General features: G+C 44.7%; 1 protein-coding gene across 3 annotated transcripts in view; it reads left to right on the top strand.

Moving 5' to 3' along the window:
- LOC142591171 (uncharacterized) overlaps nucleotides 1-26,514 on the top strand; it is an 89,620-nt gene that overhangs the window by 38,041 nt on the left and 25,065 nt on the right. Inside the window, exons 2-5 of one of the 3 annotated variants that reach the window (XM_075703536.1) lie at nucleotides 11,304-11,342; nucleotides 12,217-12,639; nucleotides 21,635-21,845; nucleotides 22,676-22,893. In XM_075703536.1, the coding sequence (XP_075559651.1) occupies nucleotides 11,304-11,342; nucleotides 12,217-12,639; nucleotides 21,635-21,654 (482 nt within the window). In that variant the 3' untranslated portion in view covers nucleotides 21,655-21,845; nucleotides 22,676-22,893. The remainder of the gene's footprint in view (nucleotides 1-11,303; nucleotides 11,343-12,216; nucleotides 12,640-21,634; nucleotides 21,846-22,675; nucleotides 22,894-26,514) is intronic. The other 2 variants (XM_075703535.1, XR_012830374.1) reach the window with 2 other exon arrangements.

Here is a 26,514-nt window from a genome sequence, read left to right as displayed (position 1 = left end):
GAGCGTTGAAATCTCCTGCGACTATTAAGGGCTGCGATTTCGCAGTGGTTGCGACCCTATTTAGTAGTGAGCGGAGATTGTGCTTATAAGCCGAAGCAGAGCTATGCAAGTTGAGAATGAAAATGTTACGTCAGATTTTTCCGTGGGGGATGATTTCAATTAACTGTGCATCGAGACCCGATTTGTTATCCGAGTTACAAATTTTCCTTTTGTGCTCCACAAAAGAGTTGTCTTTCCTGACGAATTTGGCGATACCTCTGCCATTTTCTCCTTTTTGGCTAACGGAACGGTAGCCCGATAAATTTACCTTCTCACTAAGTGTTTCTTGCAAGAGGAGGACGTGCGGCATTAACGCTTGTGCTTTGAAGAGCTGCAATAAAGCAGCCTTGCGCCTTTAGAAGCTGGCGCAATTACACTGCCAGATAATTATGTTTCCGGTTTGTCCTGCCATTTTGATTTCTATTGAACTATCATAACCTGCAGGGAACTGGTGTTATCGGGATCCTGCTGTACTTTCTTGGCTTTTGCAATAGTGCCAGTGGTGATGGTTTTCATTTTGCTAGAGTCTCTCATTTCCATTTTAGACTCGAGGAGGCCAACTCTACGCCTTAGCTGGGAGATGTTACCGTACATATGCTCGACAGTGCTAGATTAAATGGCTCAGGCCTCTCTCATCTGCGTGAGCGATTCCGCAATTGCCGTCAAAGACGCGAGTATGTTTGGCTCTTGCTTAGGGTCTTGAGCGGTGGACTCGTGAGTTTGCATGGGCTCTCTTTCCGTGATCGTGTCCGCGGGGGGGGGGAGGGATAGCTTTGTGCTTATTCGACCCTTCTGCTTGAACCGGGATGGGTAAGGCTACTTCGCGGGCTTCACGCTAGTTACGGAAGAGCTCGAACTCAGACCTCAGCACTCGTAGTGCCTCTTTGAGCTCTGCATTTTCTTTCTTAAGCATTAAAATCTCGGATTGCTCTATTTTATGCTCCCGCGAGACACCCTGTGTTACCTTTTTGCCGCTTGGGATGTTCATTCTGGCCTTGTCCGCCTAGGATATAGGTTCCGGGATTCAGACCGTGGAGCCTGATCATCCTCTCGAACGGGAGCGTTTGCTGCTATTGTCGCGCCCTCTGGAGCCAGAGCGCGATCTGCTGCCGGGGCGCCCTCGGAAAAAGGAGCGGGAGCGCCCTCTCGATGCCAATATCACGGCCGGTCAATGGAAACGCACTTGGTGCGGCCCGTCGCGTCGCGCCGGTTTTACTGGGCGAGAGCGTGATGCGAGAGTTTACAGTTTCCGCCGTCGGGGCGCCACTGCTCCGGGACGCTTTGCAGGAGGAAGTGCACCCGAGCGCCGCAGAACCAGTGGGTCTCACGCGTCGCGGCGGGTTTCTTTATGATATACGACTGCCCTACTGGATCTGCGCGCGTGTGTGATCGTGTACGGTGCGAACAGACGTTTCGGCACAGACAGTGCCATGCCGCGCAACTGCTGTGTGCCGCTGTGCAGCACCAATGCAAGGAAAGATCCGACGATCAGATATCATGAATTTCCGTGCGAACCTAAACGGCGGGCTGCATGGTTGAAGAACATGATTTCGCCATGGTTTGCGAAAGCAGCCATTAAACTTCCCATGCAGGATGGTGAAACTTGTCTTGCCAGCTGCCATCTCATCTGCAGCCAGTGAGCTATCGAGTGAGCTTGAATTCATCACTATGTGGAGTGAGCTAGTAGCTGATAGCACCAATTGCATACCTGGCCGGCTACGTTGCACGTGCATGTGAGGAAAAGGTACAGTTGTTTTACAAGTTAAAAAAATTGAATTAGGCTTGCATTATTTTATCCTTTGTTTAAGTGACTAATTCACACACACACACACACACACACACACACACACACACACACACACACACACATATATATATATATATATATATATATATATATATATATATATATATATATATATATATACTGAAATATGTCTGTGGTTGATTTCATTACGTATATAATAGATTATGTTCTTTTGGTACCGTTTTTCAAACTACATTGCTATGCTCGTCCTCAGGTGGCTTGTAATTCCTGCAAACTCCTTCTTCAAGCAGTGAGGCCAGCTGAAGCAATTTATGGATGGATCCGCAACGTTGATGATGGATGGCTAATGTACCCAACAATAGAAGCAGTTGGCCTGTGTAAGCTTGCACGCACCTTCGTCACCAAGGTCATCAAGTGCTCAGACGTGAGACGAACCAGCAGGCCATGCAACACCTTGATGTCAGCACTACTTCCTCATTTCACACAATGTCCGGCGCTCACTTGTGAAAAAGAGGATCGCAACCACGCTGAGGACCTCTCCAGAGTATTTTTGAGCAAGCTCATAAGACCATTATTGACGAACTGGGCTAGCAGCTTGAATTCGACAGAGGAAAAAAATTTGCTTGCACATAAACCTCTCTCGAGGAGAGTTCTGCGCTTGTAACGCTTTCAGATTCTGTGTACATGAACTTTGGAATGAAAAGAAAAACTGGACATAAGCTACTGACTTCTGGCTTTATTGTTTTCTTTCCGACCATTGATGTAGGCTAGTAGTGCCCATTTGCAAAATATTTCCCGCACATACCCGGAACCGGCTGAACTATAATGCAGTAAATCTCTGCATGTCCAGAAACGGAAAACAGCGTTAATCATCGGCTCTAATTGTAGACCAGACTGATCAGAGTTCGGACTTCTTAAAACGAGCATTTTTATGCTAACCAACTAATTATAAGCAACAAGTTAATATAGCGGATAACCGGCTTTGTGTGTGTCGAACGCGAGTTACTGAATAGGCGAACGCTCGAAGAAGCGCACCTAACATAGGTGACCTCCGAAACGAATTGTCGCTGACAACTGCAGCGATGCTGACGTACTGCTATCAGTAGCAAATCGCCAGTTGGCATTACCATTCATATTTTGTGAAACACCGCTGCACAGCTCTTTATGGGAACAAATAAAGCCCTGACCGCTCGGCCGCGGCGGGCGGGGAGCACTGCTCTCCCCCTGCAACTGTCCCGGAGCAGTAGCGCTGAAGCGGTGGCGATGGGAACTAGGCGCGTCACGCCTCTCTCGGCCGACGGGACGGGCCGCACCAAGTGCGTTCCATTGAGCGGCCGTGCCAATATGTTGCGGTGGGGGAGGAGAAGGGTTTCTCTCCCGCCATTACTTCGCCGCTGGCTTTGTCGAAGCCACGTGGTCCTGCCTCCAGATTCGCTTGCTGTGCGTACTTTAGCTGTGCGCGCGTGCGGCGCCGCTGTCTTTGGCCCACGATGTATGGCACCTGGAAGCGCTGTTTGCACTTGCGGTCTGCCGTTTGGTGTGCCCCACCATATATGGCGCATTTGGGATCACATTGATGATCCTCTGATGGTGTGAGCATGCCACATCGGCGGCGTTTTTTCTGATCTTCACCCTTCGGGCAAACGTCGTCCCGGTGGCCCGTTCCTCCACACGCAAAACAAACATCTACTTGCCTGTGATACGAGGAACAAGGGTGGCGAACAGCATTACACACGACGTCTAGTGGGACCTTGTGTCCGTCAAACAACACGATCACTGTTGGTGTCTTCTTGATTCTTCGAACTCCCAGAGTGCCGGGGCTTCTCCGGTTGACGATCATCTCCGTCAGTTCGGCGTCACTGATATCCAGGTTGATTCCGCGGCGGATCACTCCTTTACATGTGTTGTCCGACGCAGCCATGTAGGCCGCCACTTCCATGACGATATTTGCCATACAAATCTGTTGGACCTTGGCGTAGGCGCACGCGTTCTCCTCGAACGACGTGGCAACCACGAGAATGTTCTGGAAGGGGTTCGTGCACAACGTATCGTCGAACACCTGCTCAACTGTTAGGAAAGCCGCCTTAGCGAGCGCACGCTTGAAGATAATAAGGTCCGTCTTCTCAGCATCCAACCCTCCAAGAGGTCGTATAATGGTCTTAAAGTGACGGCTAGGAAGGTTCGCGATTCTGGAAGCTGCCACGACTCGTCTCAATACATTCTGTGGTGCGGCAGTGCGGGCGCCGCCATATCCACTTCCTTTCGGTGACGTGGGCGCTTTAGAATCACACCGCTCGGCAAGTTTCTTCTTCTTGCTCACGACTTCGATTCAAGCCTGAGCAGTCCGCTTCCTCCGGATTGATTTCCATGCCTTCTACCGCCGAGGTATTGGAGTTGGAGGCCATTTTCTAGCTCGACGACGCGTTGGGCCTAGGCTCGCCGCCTGCCTATACATGCCCCGTATACATACATACGCCATACATGCCCCGTATGGTTTGGCATGTTAGGCCTAGCTGCGCGCCAACGTGGCGTGCGGTGGAAAAGTCTCGGGAGAGGCTGAAAAATCCACCCACCAGTAAGATTCTGGTAGCCGCTTGTTATTTGGAGCAAACAGCGTCGATTGATGCACAGTTCCTGTGAGTTGAGGCAAGAAATGTGATCCAAAACGTTTGTAGAAACGAATGCCGACCTGCTCGCACGTGTGCGTTCGAAATCGTCGCCTTCTTTGATTTAAAAAAATGTATTTGCTCCCCGAGAAACGCACGCTTCCTCAACGCAATTGAGCACATGATACAATTGAAGATTAAAAAAATGAAGTAGTACAAGCACGGGAAAACACGCGTCAATAACATCTCCGACAAACTTATTAGGAACTGAGCAAAATAAAGATTCTGTTCAAAATTTGGTGGGAAGATAAACAACATCGATTATTTTCTTTTGTAACCCAGACAGGGAATAACTAGAGTGGACACAACTGGGGAAAGCAATTGAAGTGAAACACGGTGGCGGATGATCTCGCGCAGAAACGGGTGCATAACACCACGAAAGTACAGAAAAAGCCAAACTAGCTGCCATATAAACGAATGTTCAAGGCCAACACCATCTCTTTCGAGCCGAAGAAACAACTCATCGCGTTGCGTTGGCTCCCACTCAGAGCGCCACACGAAAGTGGCGAAGGTCCTATGGAATGATTGAACACTAGACCATAGAGAGATCCTATTAAGAGGACCCTTTAGATCGGGTGCTCCTATCTAAATATATACAAAACCTGGACTCGTTTTTCTCGGTAACCACTTGATCAAATTTGACGAGGTTGGTTGCATGTTAAAGAAAAACTTAAAATCTAGTGACTGCTTATTACGATTTTTTTTTAGGTCGTCAACATTTACTAAAAATTCTCAAAAATCCCAAACTCTCAGAAAACAAAACTATCAAGTTTAAAACTCCGTAACAGAGCAATGATAAATTATATTACCATTCTCTCAATTCCGTCTTATAGTACATCTAAAGTGGAAAAAAAAATTGATAAGTTACACATGAATCTCAAAAAATTGAGTTTTAGGAAAAACTGCTTTTGCAGAACCTTTGTACACAGTGTGACAAATTCCCGTAATATATAATTTGACATATAGAACATCTCCGCTTTGAATCATCTAATGGATGCGTTTCAGAGAACCGCGATATCTATTCTTGACGGAGAACTATTAATTTGTAAACATCGTCCTTCTATATTTTTCGAACTTCCGAATTTCTGCAAATTTTTTCAGCAAAGTTCAGGCCCTAAACCGGAATATCGCTTCGAGCAGTCACTAAGATCTAGCTTTATCTCTCAAATGCAACAAATGATGTTAAAATCGGTCCAGAGGTAACCTCAGAAAAGCGTTAATGTATTTGAATAGGCCGCGTCAGAGTTGGCTCAAGCTAAAGCTTCCTCTTAACAGGAAGGTTTAGCTTGGTTGCTATTCTCTAAATACATGTAAAAGGAGAATTCGTTTTTCTCGGCAACCACTGTACAAAATTTCACCAGATTTGTTGCATTTAAAGGAAAAACTTAAAACGTAGCAACCGCTGGTTTTAAATTTTTCATTTAGTGTCTAAAGCATTTATAAAAAATTTGCAAAAATTCAAGTTGTCAAAAAACGAAACTATCAAGTTTACAACTACGTAACTCAGGAAGAAAAAGTGATATCACAACCCTGTGAATGGCATCTAATAGTACATCTAAAGCGGACAAAATTGATATGTTACATAAGAATCTGAAAGAAAATTCTGTATGATAGAAATACAGCTTTTGCAGAACCATTGTATACAATGTAAGCAATTCACGTAAGATATAAATTGACTACGCAAATTTGTCCGCTCTGAAATATCTAGTGAATGCCATCTACAGAACCGCGATATCCGTTTTTGATGCAAAGCTATCAATTTATGAACTTCGTGTGTATCTCTTTTCAAAATTTAGAATTTTTGAAAATCCTTTTCATCAATATCAAGCCCTAAACCAGAATTCCGCTTCCGACAGTGACTACAATTTAACTTTCTCTCTCAAATGCAACAAATTTCATTAATATTGGTCCATCATTAAAATCGGTCCGCCAACAATTTTATTAAAATCGGCTGCGTCGCAGGTATGCCCTAGCTAAAGCTTCCTCTTAAGGGGAAGCTTTAGCTCGGGCCAACTCCGACGCGGCCGATTCAAATACGTGTAAAGCGCGAAAACGTTCTTCCGAGGTAACCCGTGGACCGATTTTAATGAAATTAGTTGTATTTGAGAGACAAAGCTAAATTTTAGTGACTGGTGGAAGGGCAATTTCGATTTACGACCTGGCTTCTGTTAAAATTCTTTTAAAAATTCGAAAGTTCGAAAAAAAAAATCGGAGCACGCAGTTTCCAAATTTATAGCCCTCCATCTAGTGCAGATATCACGGTTCTGTAAACAGCATACATTACACCATTCTAAGCGGAAAAATTTGCTTTGTCAATTTATATCTTACGTGAATTTCTTACGTTGTTTACAAGGGTTCTGCAACAGCTGTATTTACATATTACTAAATTTTTTGAGATTCATGCCTGACATCAATTTCTTCCGCTTTAGATGTACTATTAGATGCAATTAACAGTGTAGTATTATCCTTTTACGTTGCTGAGTGACAGAGTTGTAAACCTTGTAGTTTCGTATTTTGAAAATTTTAGATTTTTGCAAATTTTTAATGAAGCAATAACCACCTAAATGAAAAATTCGAAATCAACAGTCATTAGGCTTTCATTTTTTCTTTTAAATGCAACAAACCTCATCAAGTTTGGCGCAGTGGTTGCAAAGAAAAACGAATTATGTGTTTACGTGTATTTAGATAGGAGCACCTGAGCTTAAGCTTCCTCTTATGAGGAAGGTTTAGCTCGGGCCTAACTCCGACGCGGCCTATTCAAATACATGTAAAACGCAAAAACGTTTTTCTGAGACAACCCTTGGATCGATTTTAATTAAATTTGTAGCATTTGAGAGATAATGTTAAACTCTAGTGACTGTTTCAAGCGGAATTCATATTTAGGACTTGAATTTTGATAAGAGTGTTTTCAAATATTTGACCGCTTGAAAAAAATAGAAGCACGAAGTTTACAAATTCATAGCTCTGCATCAAGAACAGGTATCGCGGTTCTGTAAACGGCATCTATTACACAATTCAAAGCGGACAAATTCTATATGTCGTTTTACATCTTACGTGAATTTGTTACGTTGGCTACAAGGGTTCTGCAAAAGCTGTATTCGCATATTACTAAATTTCTTTATAGTCATGTGTGACATATCAATTTTGTCCGCTTTAAATTTTCTATTAGGTGCAATTCACCGATTTGTATTATCATTTGTCGGTGTTGAGTTACAGAGTTGTAAACTTGATAGTTTCGTTAGAGGAAGCTTTAGCTCGGCTGCTGCCATCTAAATACATGTAAAAGGAGAATTCGTTTTTCTCGGTAACCACTGCACCAAATTTGGCGAGGTTTGTTGCATTTAAAAGAAAAACTTAAAATCTAGTGATTGTTAGTTTCGAATTTTTGAGTTAGGTAGTCAAATATTTATTAAAAGTTGCCAAAAATCGATAATTTTCGAAAAACGAAACTATCAAGTTGACTACTCTGTAACTCAACAACGAAAAAAGATAATAAAATCCTGTGAACTGTATCTTATAGGACATGTAAAGCGCACAAAATTGATATGTCACACATGACTATAAAGAAATTTAGTAATATGCGAATACAGCTTTTGCAGAACCCTTGTAGCCAACGTAACAAATTCACGTAAGATGTAAAACGACATATCGAATTTGTCCGCTTTGATTGATCTAATAGATTCCGTTTACAGAACCGCGATAGCAGGTCTTTATGCAGAGGTATGAATTTGTAAACTTGATGCTTCTATTTTCTTTTTAAAACGGTCAAATATTTGAAAATCTTTTTAAGAAAATTCAAGCCCTAAATCGAAACTCCGCTTGCAACAGTCACTGGAATTGAACTTTCTCTTTCAAATGCAACAAATTTCATTAGTGGGTATCTCATAAAAACGTTTTGGCGTTTTACATGCATTTGAATAGGCCGCGTCGGAGTTGGGCCCGAGCTAAAGCTTCCTCTTAATCCGAAACCCTTAAATGGCTCACACCCCCAATGGCCTGGAAAACGCGGCCTGTGGCACAGGAGTTCGTGTGAGCTCGCCTCTCGCAGACACTTGCTCTTGCGGCTGCTGCCGCGTTCGGCGCCGTCTTCTTCCACAGCTGGCTCCGATGCCCCTCATCAAGCCAAAAGACAGGCAACGTTAACTAAATTTCTGATTATGAGGCACGCCGTAGTGGAGGACTCCGGAAATTTCGACCACCTGGGGTTCTTTAATGTGCACCTAAATCTAAGTACACGGGCGTTTTCGCCCCCATTGATATGCGGCCGCCGTGGCCGGGATTCGATCCCGCGACCTCGTGCTCAGCAGCCCAACACCATAGCCACTGAGCAACCACGGCGGGTTCTTCGATGGAGCAGGCGTTGAGCTTCGAGGTATCATTCAACTCAACCCAAATAGCTTCCTGAAATGCCGGTCCAATGGACGTTGCTTTGCGCCAAATGTGGCACCAATGCGGTTGATTTTTCTGGTGTTTCAAGTGCGTTAAACGTATCCGTTCCTTCGTGCGCGCACCGTAGTGATCAGTTGATGTAGCGAACGCCCGGAGATCGAGGATCGCGTGGCGCATACGTCCCGGACCCCGCCTTCATTTTTTTCCTCCTGGCTTTTCTGCGGTGCGGCACGCGCTCGCTGAGGGTGTCGCGCGCGAGCTGAAGTGATAGTCTCGTTTCGCGTAGCGCACGCTATTGAATGCTGTGCACGAGGACACCCGACTAGAAGTACAATTCAGTGCTACACGAATACTGAGGCAGACACACGCCGATAACAGTGCATCACCGAGCGCTTGACCACAGCAAAAAATAACATAGTTTCGGTGTCTGCACGCGCGACTGCACGACATGGGAACAAGCAGACGAAATGGAAGTACATTTCTCTTGCTGCGGCGCGTAGCGATGTAATACTTTGCAGAGCTTATCGTTGACGCGCATTGTATACTCTACGCTTGTCAGCTAAAAATGACCAGACCTCGTGAGGGGTGCTTTAAGCTAAAGATAAGTGGCATAAGTTCTTCGGATAGCAAAGGTAAATGATCAATTTTCAATACGTTATTATGTAATGTACGCGAAAGTAGAAGCGGTGGTGCATTAACCGACACTCGAGGGAATGAACTATGAAAATCTCTAGCAATAGTCCGGCCATCAGTACCAAAATAAGAAGTGGAATCACATTTGCGACTACTACGCTTAATAGAGCCTCTAAGTTTATTTAGGACCATGTTTTTGTGGTCCATTCACGGTTAGATTTAAATTCATCCCGTTAATGCATTTGTATAGTGTGATGAATCATCGCATTTGCACTATTTCTCGCTTGCTTAAGGTTACACTAACTCGCTTAGAGGCCGGACAGTGTTTAGCCTGCGGCCAAGGAGGGTTCTTTTCTAAAGTAGCCTGAATTTTTAACGTTATCCATTCCTTTTCCTTCTTGTGTTTTCTTTTTGAGCACAATGGTTGTGGCGAGCTTTAAGGCCGGCGTAAAACATCAACAAGCACGTCTTAGCTATTGGCTGCTGGAAAATAAAAATTGCAGTCACTTTGACGTATGCGTAAGAGGGTGAAGGCGAGAGCCTGCGCGCTCAGGAGACGTTAATTAAATTACTTGGCAGTCTCATTCGAATGCGTTCTAACTTATCATTACTTCTTTTCTCCCACCAAAGGTCGTGGGTTCGAGCGCCCAAATTAGGTCGTTATTAATTAACTCTACCTTAATTAATTTTGCCTTAACACAAGATGTCGTGCGTTCGAATGCCTGAGCTAACTCCATGTTAATTAACTTTGCCTTTTTTGTCATTATGAGCCGAATCGGAGCCTGCCGTGGAAGAAGATGACGAAGAACGCGCGAGCAGTGGCACGAGCGCGTCTCCACGAGAGGCGAGCACACGTGACTTTCAAACGCCGCGTTTTCCAGGCTATCGGGGATACGTTCCAGTGGTAGATCGATACTAGCCCATAAAATGTTTTTGACTCAGAGATGGAAACTGATTGTTTACTGGAGGCCACCAGGGGGGGGGGGGTTGGAGGGGAAGATGCTGCCGATGCGCTTTTGATGTGTCCAACCAGCACGTCTCACTTCTCAATTCTGTCTGTATGTTATCAATTGTGTAGTGCATAGACACCAACAATGCTGACTCCAAGCTTTGCACAGGACAGAAAATTAACTGTAAGTGCGCGCATAGCATTGAGTTGTATAGTACCAAATCAGCGCTTTACGAGAGTTTCGCTTGACACACATTTCATCGCGTTTGTCGGATCTGTAGACTTGTTTATTGACGTCATCTATGTAGGCGAATAATTCGCTGCACGTCCTGGTAAACCGACGACGACTAGAATATTTTCTGCTTTTCACAATCAAACATGAGGACGCACATCCCTGAATTTTGTAGTCAGACTAGCGTCATACAATTTGAAGCCTATCATGATTTACATCATTCGCGTGGCTGAGTATTACTTCCTTAGGAGCGCTCACATTTTTGTAACAATACTGCGGTTGCCTTCCAAAATACATGGATAAAATACCGTCTTTGTTTAGAAAAGAGAGAACTGTAGTTTTTCTTAATAGTTGCATCAAGTGACTAACTTGTTAGCACATATCGTATTTTCAAGGAAGAACTAGGCAACGAATCGATATATTGATCCTAAGTTGTAAAACCATGTCTCATTAGCTGAGTGGGCGATAAGTTGCGGTATTTTGACGTTTCTGCATGTATTACCAGCGTCAATTACTGAATTGTTCTCAATATAATATGAGTTACTAAATGCGATATTAGTGACGACCGCAATCACTTGGTGTTATCCGCACATCGTGAGATAATCTTGCCATCTTTTTTCGTTGCAGCCATGAAAATCCTAGCTTTCATCTCCGTTCTCATACATGGTAAGCAATGTCGTTAAAAACTATTTATGATGCATGCAGACAAAGCTTAAATTTACGCTGACCACAATTATGTTCTGCCTTTCTTTATGAGTACTTCATTACTAGGGCGCATGGTATTACTTACTATGAACCAGAGTCCTAAGAAATACAGGGTATCCCAACTACAGGGTGTCCCAACTACCATGACCAAGATTTGAAGATATGCAAATGCAATGTAGCCGGACAGAACGAAAGATATGTTTTTTTTGCCGTTGCATGGAGATACTAAGGTTATTTTCGCATTGGGCCTAATGACATATTTAGTCTTAGTGAACTGATCAACTTGTCAAATATAATGAGATGAAAAGTGCCAAGGTGAAATTTCAGAGCAACATGAAAAGCTCCCGATCCGGCTTTTGTTGCGGAATGCATTCTATTTAAATGTGTTTTTGAGAGCGTTAAAAAAGCCCGCGAGTACACGCAAAATTGCCGCGCGACTGGCCACTCGAGGCACTTTGTGTCAGGACATCGCGGAGGCGGTGCAAAGTTGTCTCGAGTGCGTGTCTAATTTCTATCGGAGTAAAACTGTTTACAAAAACAAGCATCATGAAGAAACGGCTAGTTGCCAAACCTAAAGAAGATGGCATATTCTGCACATAACCGGGGTGCTTGAACAAGGAATGGGGTTTTCAGCTTTGAAATATGCGAGTGGGTATTAGAAACTCATCTGGGACGCAAGTATGCCGCTTTGTTGCATTCGAAATTGAGAAGGTTAACGAGTTCCCAAGGAAAATCCTGTTTGCAGATGCCGTAAGAGAAAGCCTGCCTGAATATATGCCAAATTAGGTAGAGTAAACTGAATAGCCACGCTTGTTATACGTCTCGTTCCTTCCAGGTTCCTTGGCCCAGACCTCGGCAATCGCAGGCCTAGCGGATGCCTTACTTTCGAAGGATGCCAACTTGTCCTTGCCAGATCAACATTTCAATGTTACGATCACTCGAAATAGCACAAAGTGTTTAGAAAAAGTCTACATGTTCAACTTGACAAATGGATTTCTGCATACGCCGTGGATACCACGCAAGAGTAAAAGCGGCAACGCGTGCGCCGCAGCAAGCGGCACTGCCATACACGTAACCTGTCGTGTAGCAACGGCGGGCTGGTACGCCACCTACGACGGAGTCATATACAATGGAACACAACCACCTGACGAAATATCCACCGAATCATTCTCAGTTAATGTAACGATGGAAGAATATAAATTACCTCGCAATCCTGCTGACATTACTGTATATATCAGCGCGCCAAATCCTCAATCTGGTAAGTGTAACGTGCCAGAGCGCGATAAGATAGCAGATGTCAGTTCAGTTAACGAAACTGTTCTTGAATAGGGGATGGATGGATGGATGGATGGATGGATGGATGGATGGATGGATGGTTGGATGGATGGGTGGATGGTTGGATGGATGGATGGATGGATGGATGAATGGATTGATGGACGGATGGATGGATGCACTGTTAAAAGAACCGTAAAATTACCGAAACATCCTACGCGACCGCAGACGCACGAAAGCCATACCTGCCGTGTTCTGCATGTGGCGGGCTTCAACGGCTCCAAACCTGTTCCGCAATGCAATCTTATTTCGGGGTATAATAAGTAGCTACGTTTAGTGTGACTGATGTGGTGAGTACGGTTATTGTAAGCCATTGCCAGGAGGCGCATCCTATATCCGTTTCGCCAGTGCAGCATTAAAGCTTCAATCGAAGATTTTGCTCGCAATTCGGACGACGACGCCACTGCGCGGAAGAACACCATAAGGCGCACGCAGCACTAATTTCTGTGGTGGTTTCGGGTGCGCCAGCAGCGGGAGCTTCGTTCTGGGTTTCATCACTTCCCGCTTTTTCCGCTGCTGCAAGGTCCAACCGTGTACAGTTGTGGATTCTCCGGCTCCTGCGAAATGATTTCATGGTAAGCTGCAATTACCTTAAATTTTTTTGTTGTGTCAGAAATCTGTTCATCAACAAATCACTGGTTTACTGCCTGCCCGTGCGTCTGCCATTTTCCATGGCACGTTTTCTTGCCATAGGTTAGTTTTCTAGACGTCATGCGAGTGCTTTTGTGACGTTCAGCCGCGTGTGCCATTTTCTCTGTGCGTGTAACTGGTCAGTGTAGGTTTCTCTATCGACCCTGAGAAATTAAAATTTGTCACCGAATCGCAGGCAAGTGCTTGCTTGTCACTTCGTTTAGCCGCTCACAGAGAGAATATGCGTATTTAATGGGCGTTTGAGGTGGTGAATTGCTTGGTTTGACGTTGCATTAGCTTCGATCGTCATTGATCACGTGCTCATGTTTCCTTCGCACACCTCCCAACTGCTCATAAAATTCGGCATGAGCACTTGAAACTGCTTACGTATGGGAATGCGAAAGCGTTGTATTCCATTTGGGGAAATGTTTTAGCTTATGTATTTATCCGTATGTCGTCGTGCACATTGTAAACTTGCACGGCATTTTTTTTATTGGTGTGATAAAAGGAGATGCTGACGTATAATTTAAGGCGCTGGCTACTCCTTATCTCTTGAATGGTTCCATCATACGACATACAGGGTTGAAGAATACATAGCAAATAACCTTTTCACACAAGCACCAGGAGTTGTCACGCAACGTTTAAATAGGAAGACTATGACTTAAGAAACACATGGTACATACAATATACAGGGTAAATGTCTCCACAGGTATGTAGATAAAAGTCCCAAGAATACAAACGATGCTGTCGCCTAATAACACAGCCTCTAGTCAGCGGGTGGTACATACATCGTGTAAATGCATTATCCCGTATAGTCACAACAGAACAGTCAACATAATTCATAGACACATGCATATATACAGCGACATTGAAAGAAAAGAACAATAAAAGCATTAATAACGTCCAATAATGCTGCTTTCTTCAAGAAAAGTCTTTAGTGCCTTTAAAGCGCTTTCCTGCAAAGACATTGTTGGCCAAGGACCCAAAAGTTTCTTTAAACTGGAAGGTCTGCGGTATAATTTAATTAGGGTTGATTTAAGTCGGCATCTTGGTGTGTCGTGATGTGGGCAGTCTAGAAGGAGGTGATATATATATCTTCGTCTACAAATCCACAATCACATTCGGCGGTTTCGGCATGGCCAATTCTGTGTAAGAAATGCTTTGTGTAGGCAGTGCCTAGCCTTAATCGATGAACGAGGGTTTCCATAGTTCTGTCTAATGACAATGAAAATTTGAATTCAGTAAACGGTTCAATATGGTATAAGTCCGAGCTCTTAGAATTCTAGTCAACGCAAGTGTTTCTACTCATGTTGAAAGACATTGTCCTTATAATTCAGCGTAATTCATTATTTTATATTGGGAGCGGAAACGCATCATATCTGAGGTGTCTTTGTCATGCTGCCTCATCGGCTGCTGTGTTGCCAAGAATGTTACAATGGCCTGGTATCTACTGGAATGCTATTGCATGTTTCGCTTTGCTTGCTTTTGTGAGGTTTTAAGTGTTTTGTGTATGATACTGTCACTGAATGTTTTCCCTTTTGTGCTGCAGAGTGATGTTAGAGCCGCCTGTGAATAGCTGAAAATTACCCATTTTTGTGCATCTCTTACTGACAATATAAATTTTATCGCACATAGAATTGCGAACAGTTCAGCCGTTGTGGACGAAGTCGCACGAGATAACTTAAACGATTCTTGTTTGTTGAGGTGCGGTATAATGAATGATGAAGTTGAAGAGGTTGCTGTACTGGAGCCATCTGTATAGACGTGTGTGTACCCTGAATACCGCATATATATCTGGTAAAGTGCTAGCTGTTGAGCAGCTTGAATGAACATGTCTCTTTTTCTGAATATCCCGTCTACTGACAATTCGATTTTTGGAAGTGCAAGCAGCCATGGAGGATATTCGACGTCTGAATTCCAAAATTCATTTCTTGGCAATATGTGAAGATTTTCTCGAATTTCTATATGAACATAACTTCTATCTCGTTTCATGATGTCTAGAGCCGATGGGTGGCTTTTATGCTGTGTTTGAAGACAGAAATAATGTCGGCATGTTTCTGTAGTTCGCATAACTGGAAATGGTGATTGGCAATCCTCTGATATTACAAGAGAGCCAGAAGTCGCTCGTTGAGCTCCTAGACATATGCATAGACCTCTAGCTAAAGGTCTTTAAAGTCGCCCTTCTGACGTGTGGAAAAGTGGGTGCAAGTTAGGCGCAGAATAGGCATTTTTTTGTCGTATTAATGCATTGTATACATTCACCATGGACGATACTGATCGGGCCCATGATGTGCCTGCAAGTCTGCGAAGTACAGTCACTATGGCATTGACCTCGTTTTCGAGTTTTTTATGCGAGGTGCCCAGGATAGCTGCCTATCAAGTATTTTGCGTAGAAATTGATGCTGTGTGACAATCATTAGAGGGTGTCCTTCCAGAATAAGGGTGAAATTTTTTAACGGCCTCCGAGTGAAGTGCAATAAAGCTGTTTTTGCATGTGATAGAACCATTCCTCTGTCTCAAATATTGGTTAATGATATTTGTGCCGTCTTGCAATGCCATCTGAAGCCGTTGAGCATTAGACCTAGATGTTCAAATACACACACCATCTGCATACAGTGAAAACATGAACTGTGGCAGTCATCTTGTTAAATCAGCCATGACGTAGTTGAAAATAAAGGGGCTGAGCACGCTTGCCTGTGGTACTCCGTGTTTGACAACATGTTCAGCACTCTTTCCTTCACCCGTGTGAGCAAATATTTTGCGACCTGATAAAAATTTAGAAATCCATTGCAAGAACCTGCCAGACAGTCCAAGTTCCAACATACTTAGCAGAACATGACCGTGACTAACAGTGTGAAATGCCCTATTGAAGTCAAGAAATACTGGTATCGTCATGTTTCTGTGTGCACGCTCGTGTTCCACACAGGTTGCCATATCTAATATTGGATCAATTGTGCATTTATATTCTCTAAAACCTACTAAGTAGTTCGACAACACATTCGTTTCATTACACCTTCACTTAAGTCGCACGTCAATCATTTTCTCCGTTACTTTGCATAAACCACTTGTCAAACTAACTGGGCGGAAGGATTCAAGGCACAAGGACGTCTTATCCGGTTTTAATATTTCTATGATTCGACCGACTTTCCCAGAGTCAGGTACAGTTTCTTCTATCCATAAATTATTATAGACGTGTAAGAGAGCATTTGTGCCTGTCGGTCCAATGTTTCCTAGTATATCGTACGCAACGCCGTCCATCCCAGCAGCGGACTTTTGGCGACATGATGCAATTGCACATTGAAGCTCGCTTAATGTGAAAGTATGATCTAATTGAGGATGTTGGGCCCAGTAGCAAGCAGTAATTTTCTGCTTAGCTAACACTACTGAATTATCAAATTCTGTACATTGCGATGAAAAATCAGGTCTGGAAATAAGCTCAGAAAATTCATCTGCAGCTATTATCTCACACGTGTCCTGAGCTAGATCGAGAGCACGAAATGGGAAGCTCTGTGTTACAGGTCCGCTTAAAGAACGAATTACTAGAAAAATTCGTGCGACAGACGTGTGGAGAGAGAGCGTGCCGCAGAAACCACGCCAATGCTGTTTTCCTAAATTTTCCATGCGTCTGCGCATTACATTGTGTATTTTCTGAGCGTTTCTGTACACTTGCAAACTTCCGCTCCGTCGGTACGCTCTTTCAAATCGGCCTCTGATGGCTCTTTGGTCTTCATACTCTCCGCCAACTGCAGCATAATCTATTGCATTTGAGACCTTCTTTGTGCATACGTTCATACTTTCCTGCGAAAATTCTGTCAATCTTTCCACTGTTGCATGTTGATTAATTTGATCCGTTATGCGCTGCCGAAAAATGGCCGGTTGGTTAGTTTGCTGTAACGCCTGATATCATAGTGCATGCTAGGGTGATTTACAAGGATGGGAAAATTATCACTTCCGCGCGTTTCCGTATCTCTTGTCCGTCCCACACCATTCAATAGATCATGTGAACACATGGTAACATCTATGCAGCTCGAATAATTATATGCACGAAGAAAGGTTGGCGACCCATCGCTTAAAACACTCAAGTTGCCTTTATCTATGGCGCACTCAATAGCGTTACCACGTGCATCACAATGATCACTGCCCCAGATGATGTGTGCATTGAAGTCGCGACATGTAAATACATTACAATGAGCTATTTTGAACATATCTACTAGCGCTTCTACTGAAATCCGATTTGAAGGTGGTAGATATATATTAATGATTGTTGTGCATAGCTTGCGAAAGGATACATTACATGCGATGAATTCCGTGAAGTCTGAATCACTGGACTGAATTTGATAAGATGGTAGGTCCTTCCTGAGGCACAGGAGCACTCTGCTAACAGCACCTTGACGAGAAGTGTTGTATATCGCATAATTCGAGAAGCGAAAGTCGTCATTGATTCCTGCCTCTTGAATGCAAAGTATTCGAAAGTTGTATTGCACAAGCAGTTTACGAAAGTCAGCACACTTCCTTGGATGACTGTTGGAATTCCACTGAAATATAGCGACATTTTTGTAGCGGTTATTCATGTACTGCCTGCCGTAGTTTCGGCCCGGATTGCTGACTCAATAGTGCTTCCAGAGGCAACAAGGCTTTCACTTCTGGTAGGTTGTTTGCTTCCGGCAGAGCAGATAGGATTGCCTTAAGAGCTGCGAAAAGCACTGGAAAAATCAGTTGTGTCACCGATGCGATTGTATGTTCGCTATTAGCTGGCGTTACTTCTGCGGTAGGTGCGTAATGTCGCTCAAAAAATTTGTGCGAATATTGGAGCTTTCTTGGGTATTAGTTTCTGCCTGTTGTCGTCTGGGGTTCCGCAATATTGACGCAAAATAATGGGAGCTTGACTGTGATCCTCTCCATTGGTCTCTTGATTGCACTGTTGGTTGTTCTCTTGAGGAGTAATAGCTTGTTGGTTCTCTTGGCTGTGATGGTTCCGGTGCCCGCTTAGATGGGTGATCTGCAACTGGAGGAACAATCTCAAGGTTTGGGGCGGGTCCATTGCGTCGCGGTTGTCTTCCATGGATAAGTTCATGTCGACGCATTTGTGCCGCTGCCTTGTTATGAGGGCAGGCATAGAAGGAGGCGGCATGGGTCCCCGCACAGTTCACACATTTAGGTTGAAGAAGTGTCTTGCACTCCTTGTTGACATGATTTTCCGAGCAGATTTCGCATCGACGTATGCTGCGGCAAGTTTTCGACATGTGCCCAAATCTCTGGTGATTATAGCAGCGAAGTGGTGGTCCTAGGTATTCCTCGACAGGATGCCTGGTGAAGCCCAAGTAAATTTTTCCTGGAACAGGGCGATCGTCTGTGAAAGTCAGAATTACCATGTGAAGTTGATGTTACTTTACTGCTCCATATTCGTGGCGGGAATACCTTATCTGTATGCGTGCCGATATAACTCCTGCGTCTTTTAAGAAGTCTAGGAGTTGTTCGTCTGTACACTGCAGAGGCACAAGTCTAACTTTCCCAACGTTTTTCGTGTACGAGTCTGGGATAAAGGGCTTGACTTCCAGGCCGCCTACACTTGAGAGCACCAAAATGCGTTTTGCGGATACCAAGGAAGCAACGCTGATACTGAAGCTTCCATCTCTGGTCGTCCTGAAAGACTACTTTTTCTTTGGCAGCGGAAACTAGTTCGACAGACACTCGGTTTGAATTTACTTGTCAAAAAGTAGTACCTTTACTTCTTAAGCGGAAAACAACCGGACTGCCTTCTGCTCGCTTTTTCCTATACGTGAACAAAGTAAATGATCCTTCTTCACCCATCTCTTCTTCATCACTTATCTCATAATTCGATGTAGTATCATCATACTTGCTGTCTCCTAGGCGAGGTTTCTTTCAGCCATTATTCCTGAATTCGACGAAGTTGATTCCGAGTTGTGGAAAAGCAAACGTGCTGCCTTTTTAGGCTTTGTGACGCTTGCAAGGCCCCAGACTTTTCATCACGGCCTGTAGCATCATTCATATGGCTTGCTACACTGGGACGAGCATAAAGCTCGTGACGATGTTCTCGGCTTCCGACCACCATAGTGGAAGGGTAATAGCTAGGGCCTCAAAAAGAAGAAACGTCGTACCTGCAAGGCGCCTGGCTCACTGAATCTTCACCGGAAGTCTTGTTAGTCAATCTTCGTCAATGATAACCGTAAATGTCCAACAAAACCAGGAAAATCAGAGCACCACACAAAGACAGTGACCGAACAGATACACTACTTCTTTCACGGCATTCGTTATTGTGTTCCCTTGCTTCGCCTTCTGCTGCGTGCTTACGTGGGCGACCAGGTTGCACAGATTCTGCTGAGCTAGGCGCTTCGGAGTGCATTACAGTACACACAGCACCGACGAAATGCGAAGAGAAAGAGACGTGGCGTAGGGCGTGACGGGACGTCTGGAAAGACGCACGAAATAGGCACGTCTCGTTTTACACGCTCAAGATTTTGGCGTCGAGAGTTCATCGCAGCCGACACAGCATAGATGAAATCGGAAGAGCAAGTGAAAGTGGGAGGCAGTGACGCAACACGTACAACGACACACACGTTAAGCACAACTTTAGTTAACCATAAACGTGGGGCCACCGTGGCGTTGGGGGAGCGTGTTCGCCTGGCACCCCGGAGTCGCGGGCTCGATTCCAACCCAGGCCAAAGTGTACCGAATTTTCTTTTGAATTCGACTAATTGACTTTGTTTACAGATACCTGCCTGTTAAATCTGATGTCAATCCGAATCTTTTTGACGTGTTTTCGCTCTTCGCGTCGTCGGATATTTTGGGTACCATCTTTAGGTCGCGCCGGCGACGACTACGCTGTGTTTTCCCCTAATGGTGCATATGATGCCTTCGCTATAATTACGTGCGAAAGCATGGCCAGAGATGCTACTATGCCTTATATTGATATATCGGCGTTAGATTTCGCGCCAGTGCTGAGGACCCGTTCGACTAACGCTGGAAAAATATTCGCAAGTCAGCTGCGGTTATCACAGCACGACTACCTCTTGTCGGAACATCTCACGTCGTTTCCAACGCTGGCGGCAAACGAGGCGCGGGTAAGGCTGCGTTACTTCGACAAAAACACAACTCATAACAATGCGCTCGCGGGCACGGATCAGATATCTTGTTTATATGTTTTTCTTGTTTGTCTTGACGTTTGTTTTTCTTTTTCACACATACGCCTGCGCCGGTCGTTGTGCACAAGGCGAAGCTTAAGGGAACAGGGACTAAGTGGCACAGCATGCGTGCACATTAAAGGGAGCCCGGCTGAGTTTCATGACGTCACGGGCGAGCTGTCACAAAGAGAGAAAACGAGGAAGTAGCATGGGATGCACACGCCGAGCGTTTGAAAGAGCTGGTTGGCTGGCTTTGGAACAAGAGGAGTATGCATTGGATCGTGGTCTAATTATAACTGCACCGGGCTTCTGTGTTCGAGTCTACCGCCGGTCACCGATTACTAAGGCGAAAGGTTTAAAATTTGAACCTTCGAGCTTATGTTGAAGTCGAGCCCACAATGTTTGGGGTTAAGGCGAAGCTAATTAAGACATTGGTAATTATTATAGAGTTAATGCACTTAAACACACGACCACTGGTTCTAATTATGACCGAGGGAATAAGGTAAAACTAATTAAAGTAGCTTCAATTAAGACGCTCAGACTCACCCACTTTGGTGAAGAAAAGAAGCAACCACGGATTAAGTAATTTAATGAATGCCTATTGAGCGCGCAGGCTTTCGCCTTCCTCCTCTTTAGCCTATGCTGAAGTAACTGTCGATATTTTTTACAATTTGAGCACGCTGTATAAAGAGGCGTCATCCAGAGGGAGGCGAAATCCAGGTTGGTAGGCCAGTAGTAATTTTGCACTAAAATAAGCAAGGAAGCCTACTGCGTTTTTGATTGCTTGCGTCGTTCCTTGATACCCTCACGTCTTTCTGTAATATTACAAGCATATTCGACAAAGTATGACCGAACATAAAATATCGCTGTCCAGTTTTCCACCCTCAAATCTATTCAAAGTACTACAGCAATATTTATTTAAGATGACTATGTATACTACAGTAGGGTGTCATTAAAAAGTAATTATAACGACCTAAATATAGGCCACAAAATTTCCAAGTTAGCTTTTTTTAAATTTTAATTTCTACCCCTCTTAACTCTGCCATTTTACCTGTACAGCGCCACTGTACCATTGCGCATTCATCATAAACACATGTATATCAGCCTCCCCGACGTGCATCTTCGTACCTGATGTCCTTCTTGTTTCAGACGACCAGGGACTGGAGTGATCGTGCCGATCAAACTATGTTTCACTTCAAGGTCACTATAGAATATTTTTATCGAACAATAACCCACACTTCATTTAAGTAGCCTGCCAGGAGTGCCTGAGGAAATAGCAAATTATTCGAACAAGCAAAACACTGGGCAATACACAGAGCTGTTATGCTCTGCCATTTTTCAGCTTAACCACAAAAAACAGGTAATGGTGCTCTGGAAAACGCATCTTAGACTAACCAGTATATTTTGCAAGTTGTATCCGCATGTTACAAGGATGTGCATCAGCGTGCTCAATCCCCTTGACCTTTATTGCACAGATAACATTGGCTGTAAACAATAATACTCAAGAAAATAAGGACACGTAGATATCTTGGACTAGTGTCTTTGGGGTTCTTTTTGTTGTACCTGTTTTTGAATTATCCATAAGAAAGACAGCATGCCGTCTTTCATCTCTGCATTCTATTACATTGTAAATATCACTTTCTTGCTGATATGTGGCAGTTTCAAGCTGATAAGTTGTCATAATCACGTTATTTCGTGCACACATAAGAAGAGTTTTCAGTTGGTCCATCATTGATTATGCTTGTTAAGAATGAAGGTACACACATAGTTACAGAAGCTGTTTATGCATGGATACCATCATGGGCACACGTATTTTCGTTGCAGTGTGAAATAGCCTAGGGCCATAACAAGTTATGATTGTGGTAGGACCTCGATTACGTGCCAGGTTTAGTACATGATGCGGAATAAATCTGGGAATATAAGTTAGTTGTGACAATTGTTTTTTGAATGGGTGTCTTTAATTGCATTTGGCGTCTGCCTATTGCATATTCATTCCGAATACATCGCTGACATATGCGAAGAAGAAGACATGCACCAGCAAATTAACAGAAATAGAGGAGCTCGCTAAAATGCTCTGGCGGCTTGCGCAGAGACTGCTATATCCAACAATAAATTTAGCTCTGTGAGTCTTGTTGAATATTGCTTAGTTGACCTCAGGTACTGACTTACATTTCTTGCTCTTCATTTCAGCTCCTCAGATGACCCAAGACCGGCTGCTCATGGTCTTTAAATACAGTACAACTGAACCCTGACCTGTTTTTTTCCCTAGGACTATCCGTAATATTCATGTAACCTTTATCGTGCATCAATTATTACTGCATGAAAAAAAAACATGTGGTGGTATTGGAAAGAAGGGAAAACTCATCAACAATACTTGAGCTCTTGATACCCATACAAAAGTCAAAAAGGTGGTTTTATTCATTATTCTGGCTAACATTTATTTTCAAATGAACTCTTGACTGTGTGAGTTCTACCTAAATTAGACTACATAGCAAATAGCTATAACATTGGGGAATACTGTACAACACAAAACACAAACACAAACGAGCACCTGTCTTGATTATTCATGAAATCTGCTGTACAGCACAGCAACTACACAAATTCATTACGGTGTTATTACGGTCAGATTGTCTCGCTGGTGAGATTCCTCATGGGCCAGTTATGGTTTGGAACTTTAACTTGTATGTTACCTTTATGCGACTGTTACGATTGGCGTGTAACACCCTGGGCAAAAACGATGCTCAAAGGCCATGCCCAATCAAAACAGAGGATGGATCCCTAATTTGCTATGGTTGTCTCGAGTGGTTGCCGGTCTGGAAGGAGCCCCGCAGTGATTACATACACCTTTATGTGTGTGCGACACTAGGGGAGAACCTTTTTCACGAACTGTGCGACTCTAGGAGAGAACCCTTTTCACAATCTGTGCGACTCTAGGGGAACACGCTTTCCGCGGGCCAAACAGGACCCGTGGGTTTCCGCCAGACGAGGCAAGCACGTGCAACATCGCCTAGGAGTAAGGATCAACCGCACATCCCCGACCAGACTCAGTGCACCTCACGTAACGTTGACGTGGGCAAGATCCCGCCTATGATTTCTGCGGTACTATTTAGGCGGCCCCGCAATGTATTTTTCATTTATTCATTCTCTTCTTCTATATCCTTCACTACCATTGAATAAACAGGGCAAGTTTCGCACTAGAAGTTGTCTCGTCCCTCTCTGGTGGCCGTGGTCTACCGGACGCCTGCAGCCTGCCGACAGCGCCACGCTACCCAACAGTATCGCCAGTCGAGTTTCAAGAAACAGGCGTCGCAACAACTGGTTGGCAGTGATGGGATACGTTACCCCGGTGGCCACAAATTTGGATGCCATCTAAGGGGTCGCCTCCTCTTTGTCCTGGGGACAACTGCGGAAGGAAGGCGTCAGGATTCATGACTGCATATGCTGAGTGCATGGCTTTTATTCACTGAGATATCACTTGACTTTACATATTTTTGGGAAGTACAATGCAGTGATTTTTCTTTAACCGTTGACGGAAGTTGTGAGTACGTCGTGGTTGTTATAGAGCGAAGAGTTAGCAGCACTAAGTGCAGACATGAACTTGAAGGCGCTAAAGAAGCCGGAGTTGTTTACCTTGGCCAGAGAGTTGGGCCTCCAAATTGCCGAATCGAAGAGAAAGCCGGAGATCATTGAGGGAATGAGAGCGATCGGGGCAGACGACGAACTAAAGGAATGCCTAGAGTGCGTTGCGGATAGGCAGGAAGAGCGTGAGCGCCTAGAAGAAAAAGAAGAGCGCAAGCACCCAGAAGAAAAAGAAGAGCGCAAGCACCCAGAAGAAAAAGAAGAGCGCGACCGTGTAGCACGCGACACACTCGAAATGAGGCGCATAGAGATTGAGTTTCTGAAGGCTCAAAATTACAGACCTAGCAGAGAGGCACGAGAAAACGAGCGTGGAATGACAGACTTGATGGCACCCTACGCAGTAGGAGGAGACATGTCTTTTTCAGGCGTAGTTTGAGCGCGTGCGTGAGAAGGCAAAATTCGCTAGAAACACGTGGCCACAAGGCTTGCTTACCTTGTCGCCACGTGAGGTAGCTGATATCATTACCAGCCACGTGAGGTGGCTGATATCATTACCCGGATGGTGAAAGAAGAAGCAGAGGACTTCGATAAGATCAAAGCAAGTCTGCTTAAAAAGTATAGATTATCAGCAGAATCATTCAGGCGAAAATTCAAGGAGGTCAAAAAGACCAAAAGTGAGTCATACTCAGATTTCGCGTACACCTTGGTGATAAGCCTGAAAGAATGGCTCAGAGAAAAGGGTGCACTCGGCTTCGGAGGAAAGGTAATGCAGTGCGCTGCATTAGAACAGTTCTGCCGCCGGCTAAGAGCTCCTAAGAAGGAGATGAACGAAGCTCCTAAGAAGGAGATGAATAAATACAGACCCAACAAGCCAAAGCGATGGTCAAAGTCGAGCAAGTATATATTAAAGGAAAGGTGGTCAGGTTCGGTGAAAATTAGTCACGAGAACAGTAAGGGGAAGGAGGAGTCACCCGAACAGAGGGCAGAAAGGTAAAAGAAAAGCGCTTTCAAGGCAAAGAAACCAGTAGTTTGCTACAACGGCCAGCAAACGGGGCATATCTACGTGGGGTGCCAAAATCTCAAACTAGTGTTCCTGTCACTCAGTAGTAACGAGGGAAATCTGAAATTGCTAGAACCATACATTCGAGACCTCGTGGTAAACGGCAAACCCTGTCGGGTGATTCGCGACTCGGCAGGTACAATGGACGTGGTGCATCCGTTGTACGTGGAGGAAGGGCCGTTCACGGGAGAATGTGCTTGGATAAGGCAAGCCGCAGAGGTCTCCGGTGTTTGTCTCCCTGTGGCAAAGATTCGTATCGAAGGCCTTTTGGAGTGCTGGACACTTAAGCCGTCCTCTCGGTCCATCTCCCCCCGCAGCGTCCGTATTTGTTTTCTAAAAAATCCAAGGATTTGCTGCGACCGAGGCGAATCGGGTTTAGTGAGGGTATAGTACAAACCCTAACTCGTTCCAAGGCAAAGAAGCTCGCGTCCAATGCAGTGTACGAATGTACAGTGGGGGGGGGGGGTGGACACGTTTGATGGATGATTCGTCAACCAACACCCACAGGACAGCCCTATAAGTGATATTGAGAAAAGTACACCAGCTAATGAGGGGGTCTAGAAAGCACCAGAGCCGGAAATGTCTCGAGAAGCAGAATGCAGATGAAAGTTATTGCATGTAAGCCCTGCCACACTGATTGCTGAACGGGTAAAAGATTCCACTCTGCGTAACCTAAGGCCAGACGCGAAAGAAGGTATGGCCGAACAGAACGTAAAGTTCCCCAAGAGGGCAGGCGTCGTCTAAAGAAAGTACACCAGTCAAAAGGGAGCGCAAGTCGACCAACTCCTGGGGCCGCATCGCTAGCGTGAGCCGCCCCTACACCTGGTTCACGGCGGCTTTTGAACAGGGCATCTGGGCATTCGGAAAACAAAGGACCGCTTACAGCAGGAATGTTACTGGCTCGGCTGCTTTCTGGAAGTGGAAGCATTCGTGAGAAGCTGAGACACATTAAACGCGTAGGCAGGTCCGGAGATAAGGCTAGAGCGTCAGTGAAAATTGTTCCCATTATCACGGAACTGTTTCGCAGGCTCATAATAGACACAGTGGGACCACTTCCTGCAACGCAGTCTGGTTATCGGCATATTTTCTCTGTACTATGCCCGCAACAAAATTCCAAGAGGCGGTGCCCCTGAAAGAACTAAGCTCGGAGGAGATCATCAACGCGCTTTTGTCTACGCTCGCGCGAGTGGGGTTTCCCGCAGAAATCTATTCAGATCAAGGATCCGTTTTTACGAGCGCACTGACCTTGGCGTTTCGGGAAGCGTGCTGCATTAAAATTATTCATAGCTCAGTGTACCACCCGCAGTCAAACGCTGTAGAGAAAGTCCACTCACTCATGAAACGGCTTTTTCGACCCATTTGTTATGAGCACAAAGCCGAGTGGGAGGTT

Source organism: Dermacentor variabilis, chromosome 8 (assembly GCF_050947875.1).
Source record: "Dermacentor variabilis isolate Ectoservices chromosome 8, ASM5094787v1, whole genome shotgun sequence".
NCBI lineage: Eukaryota > Metazoa > Arthropoda > Arachnida > Ixodida > Ixodidae > Dermacentor > Dermacentor variabilis.
The sequence above is the reverse complement of the archived record's forward strand: the minus strand, read 5'-3'. Positions and strand labels throughout refer to the sequence as shown.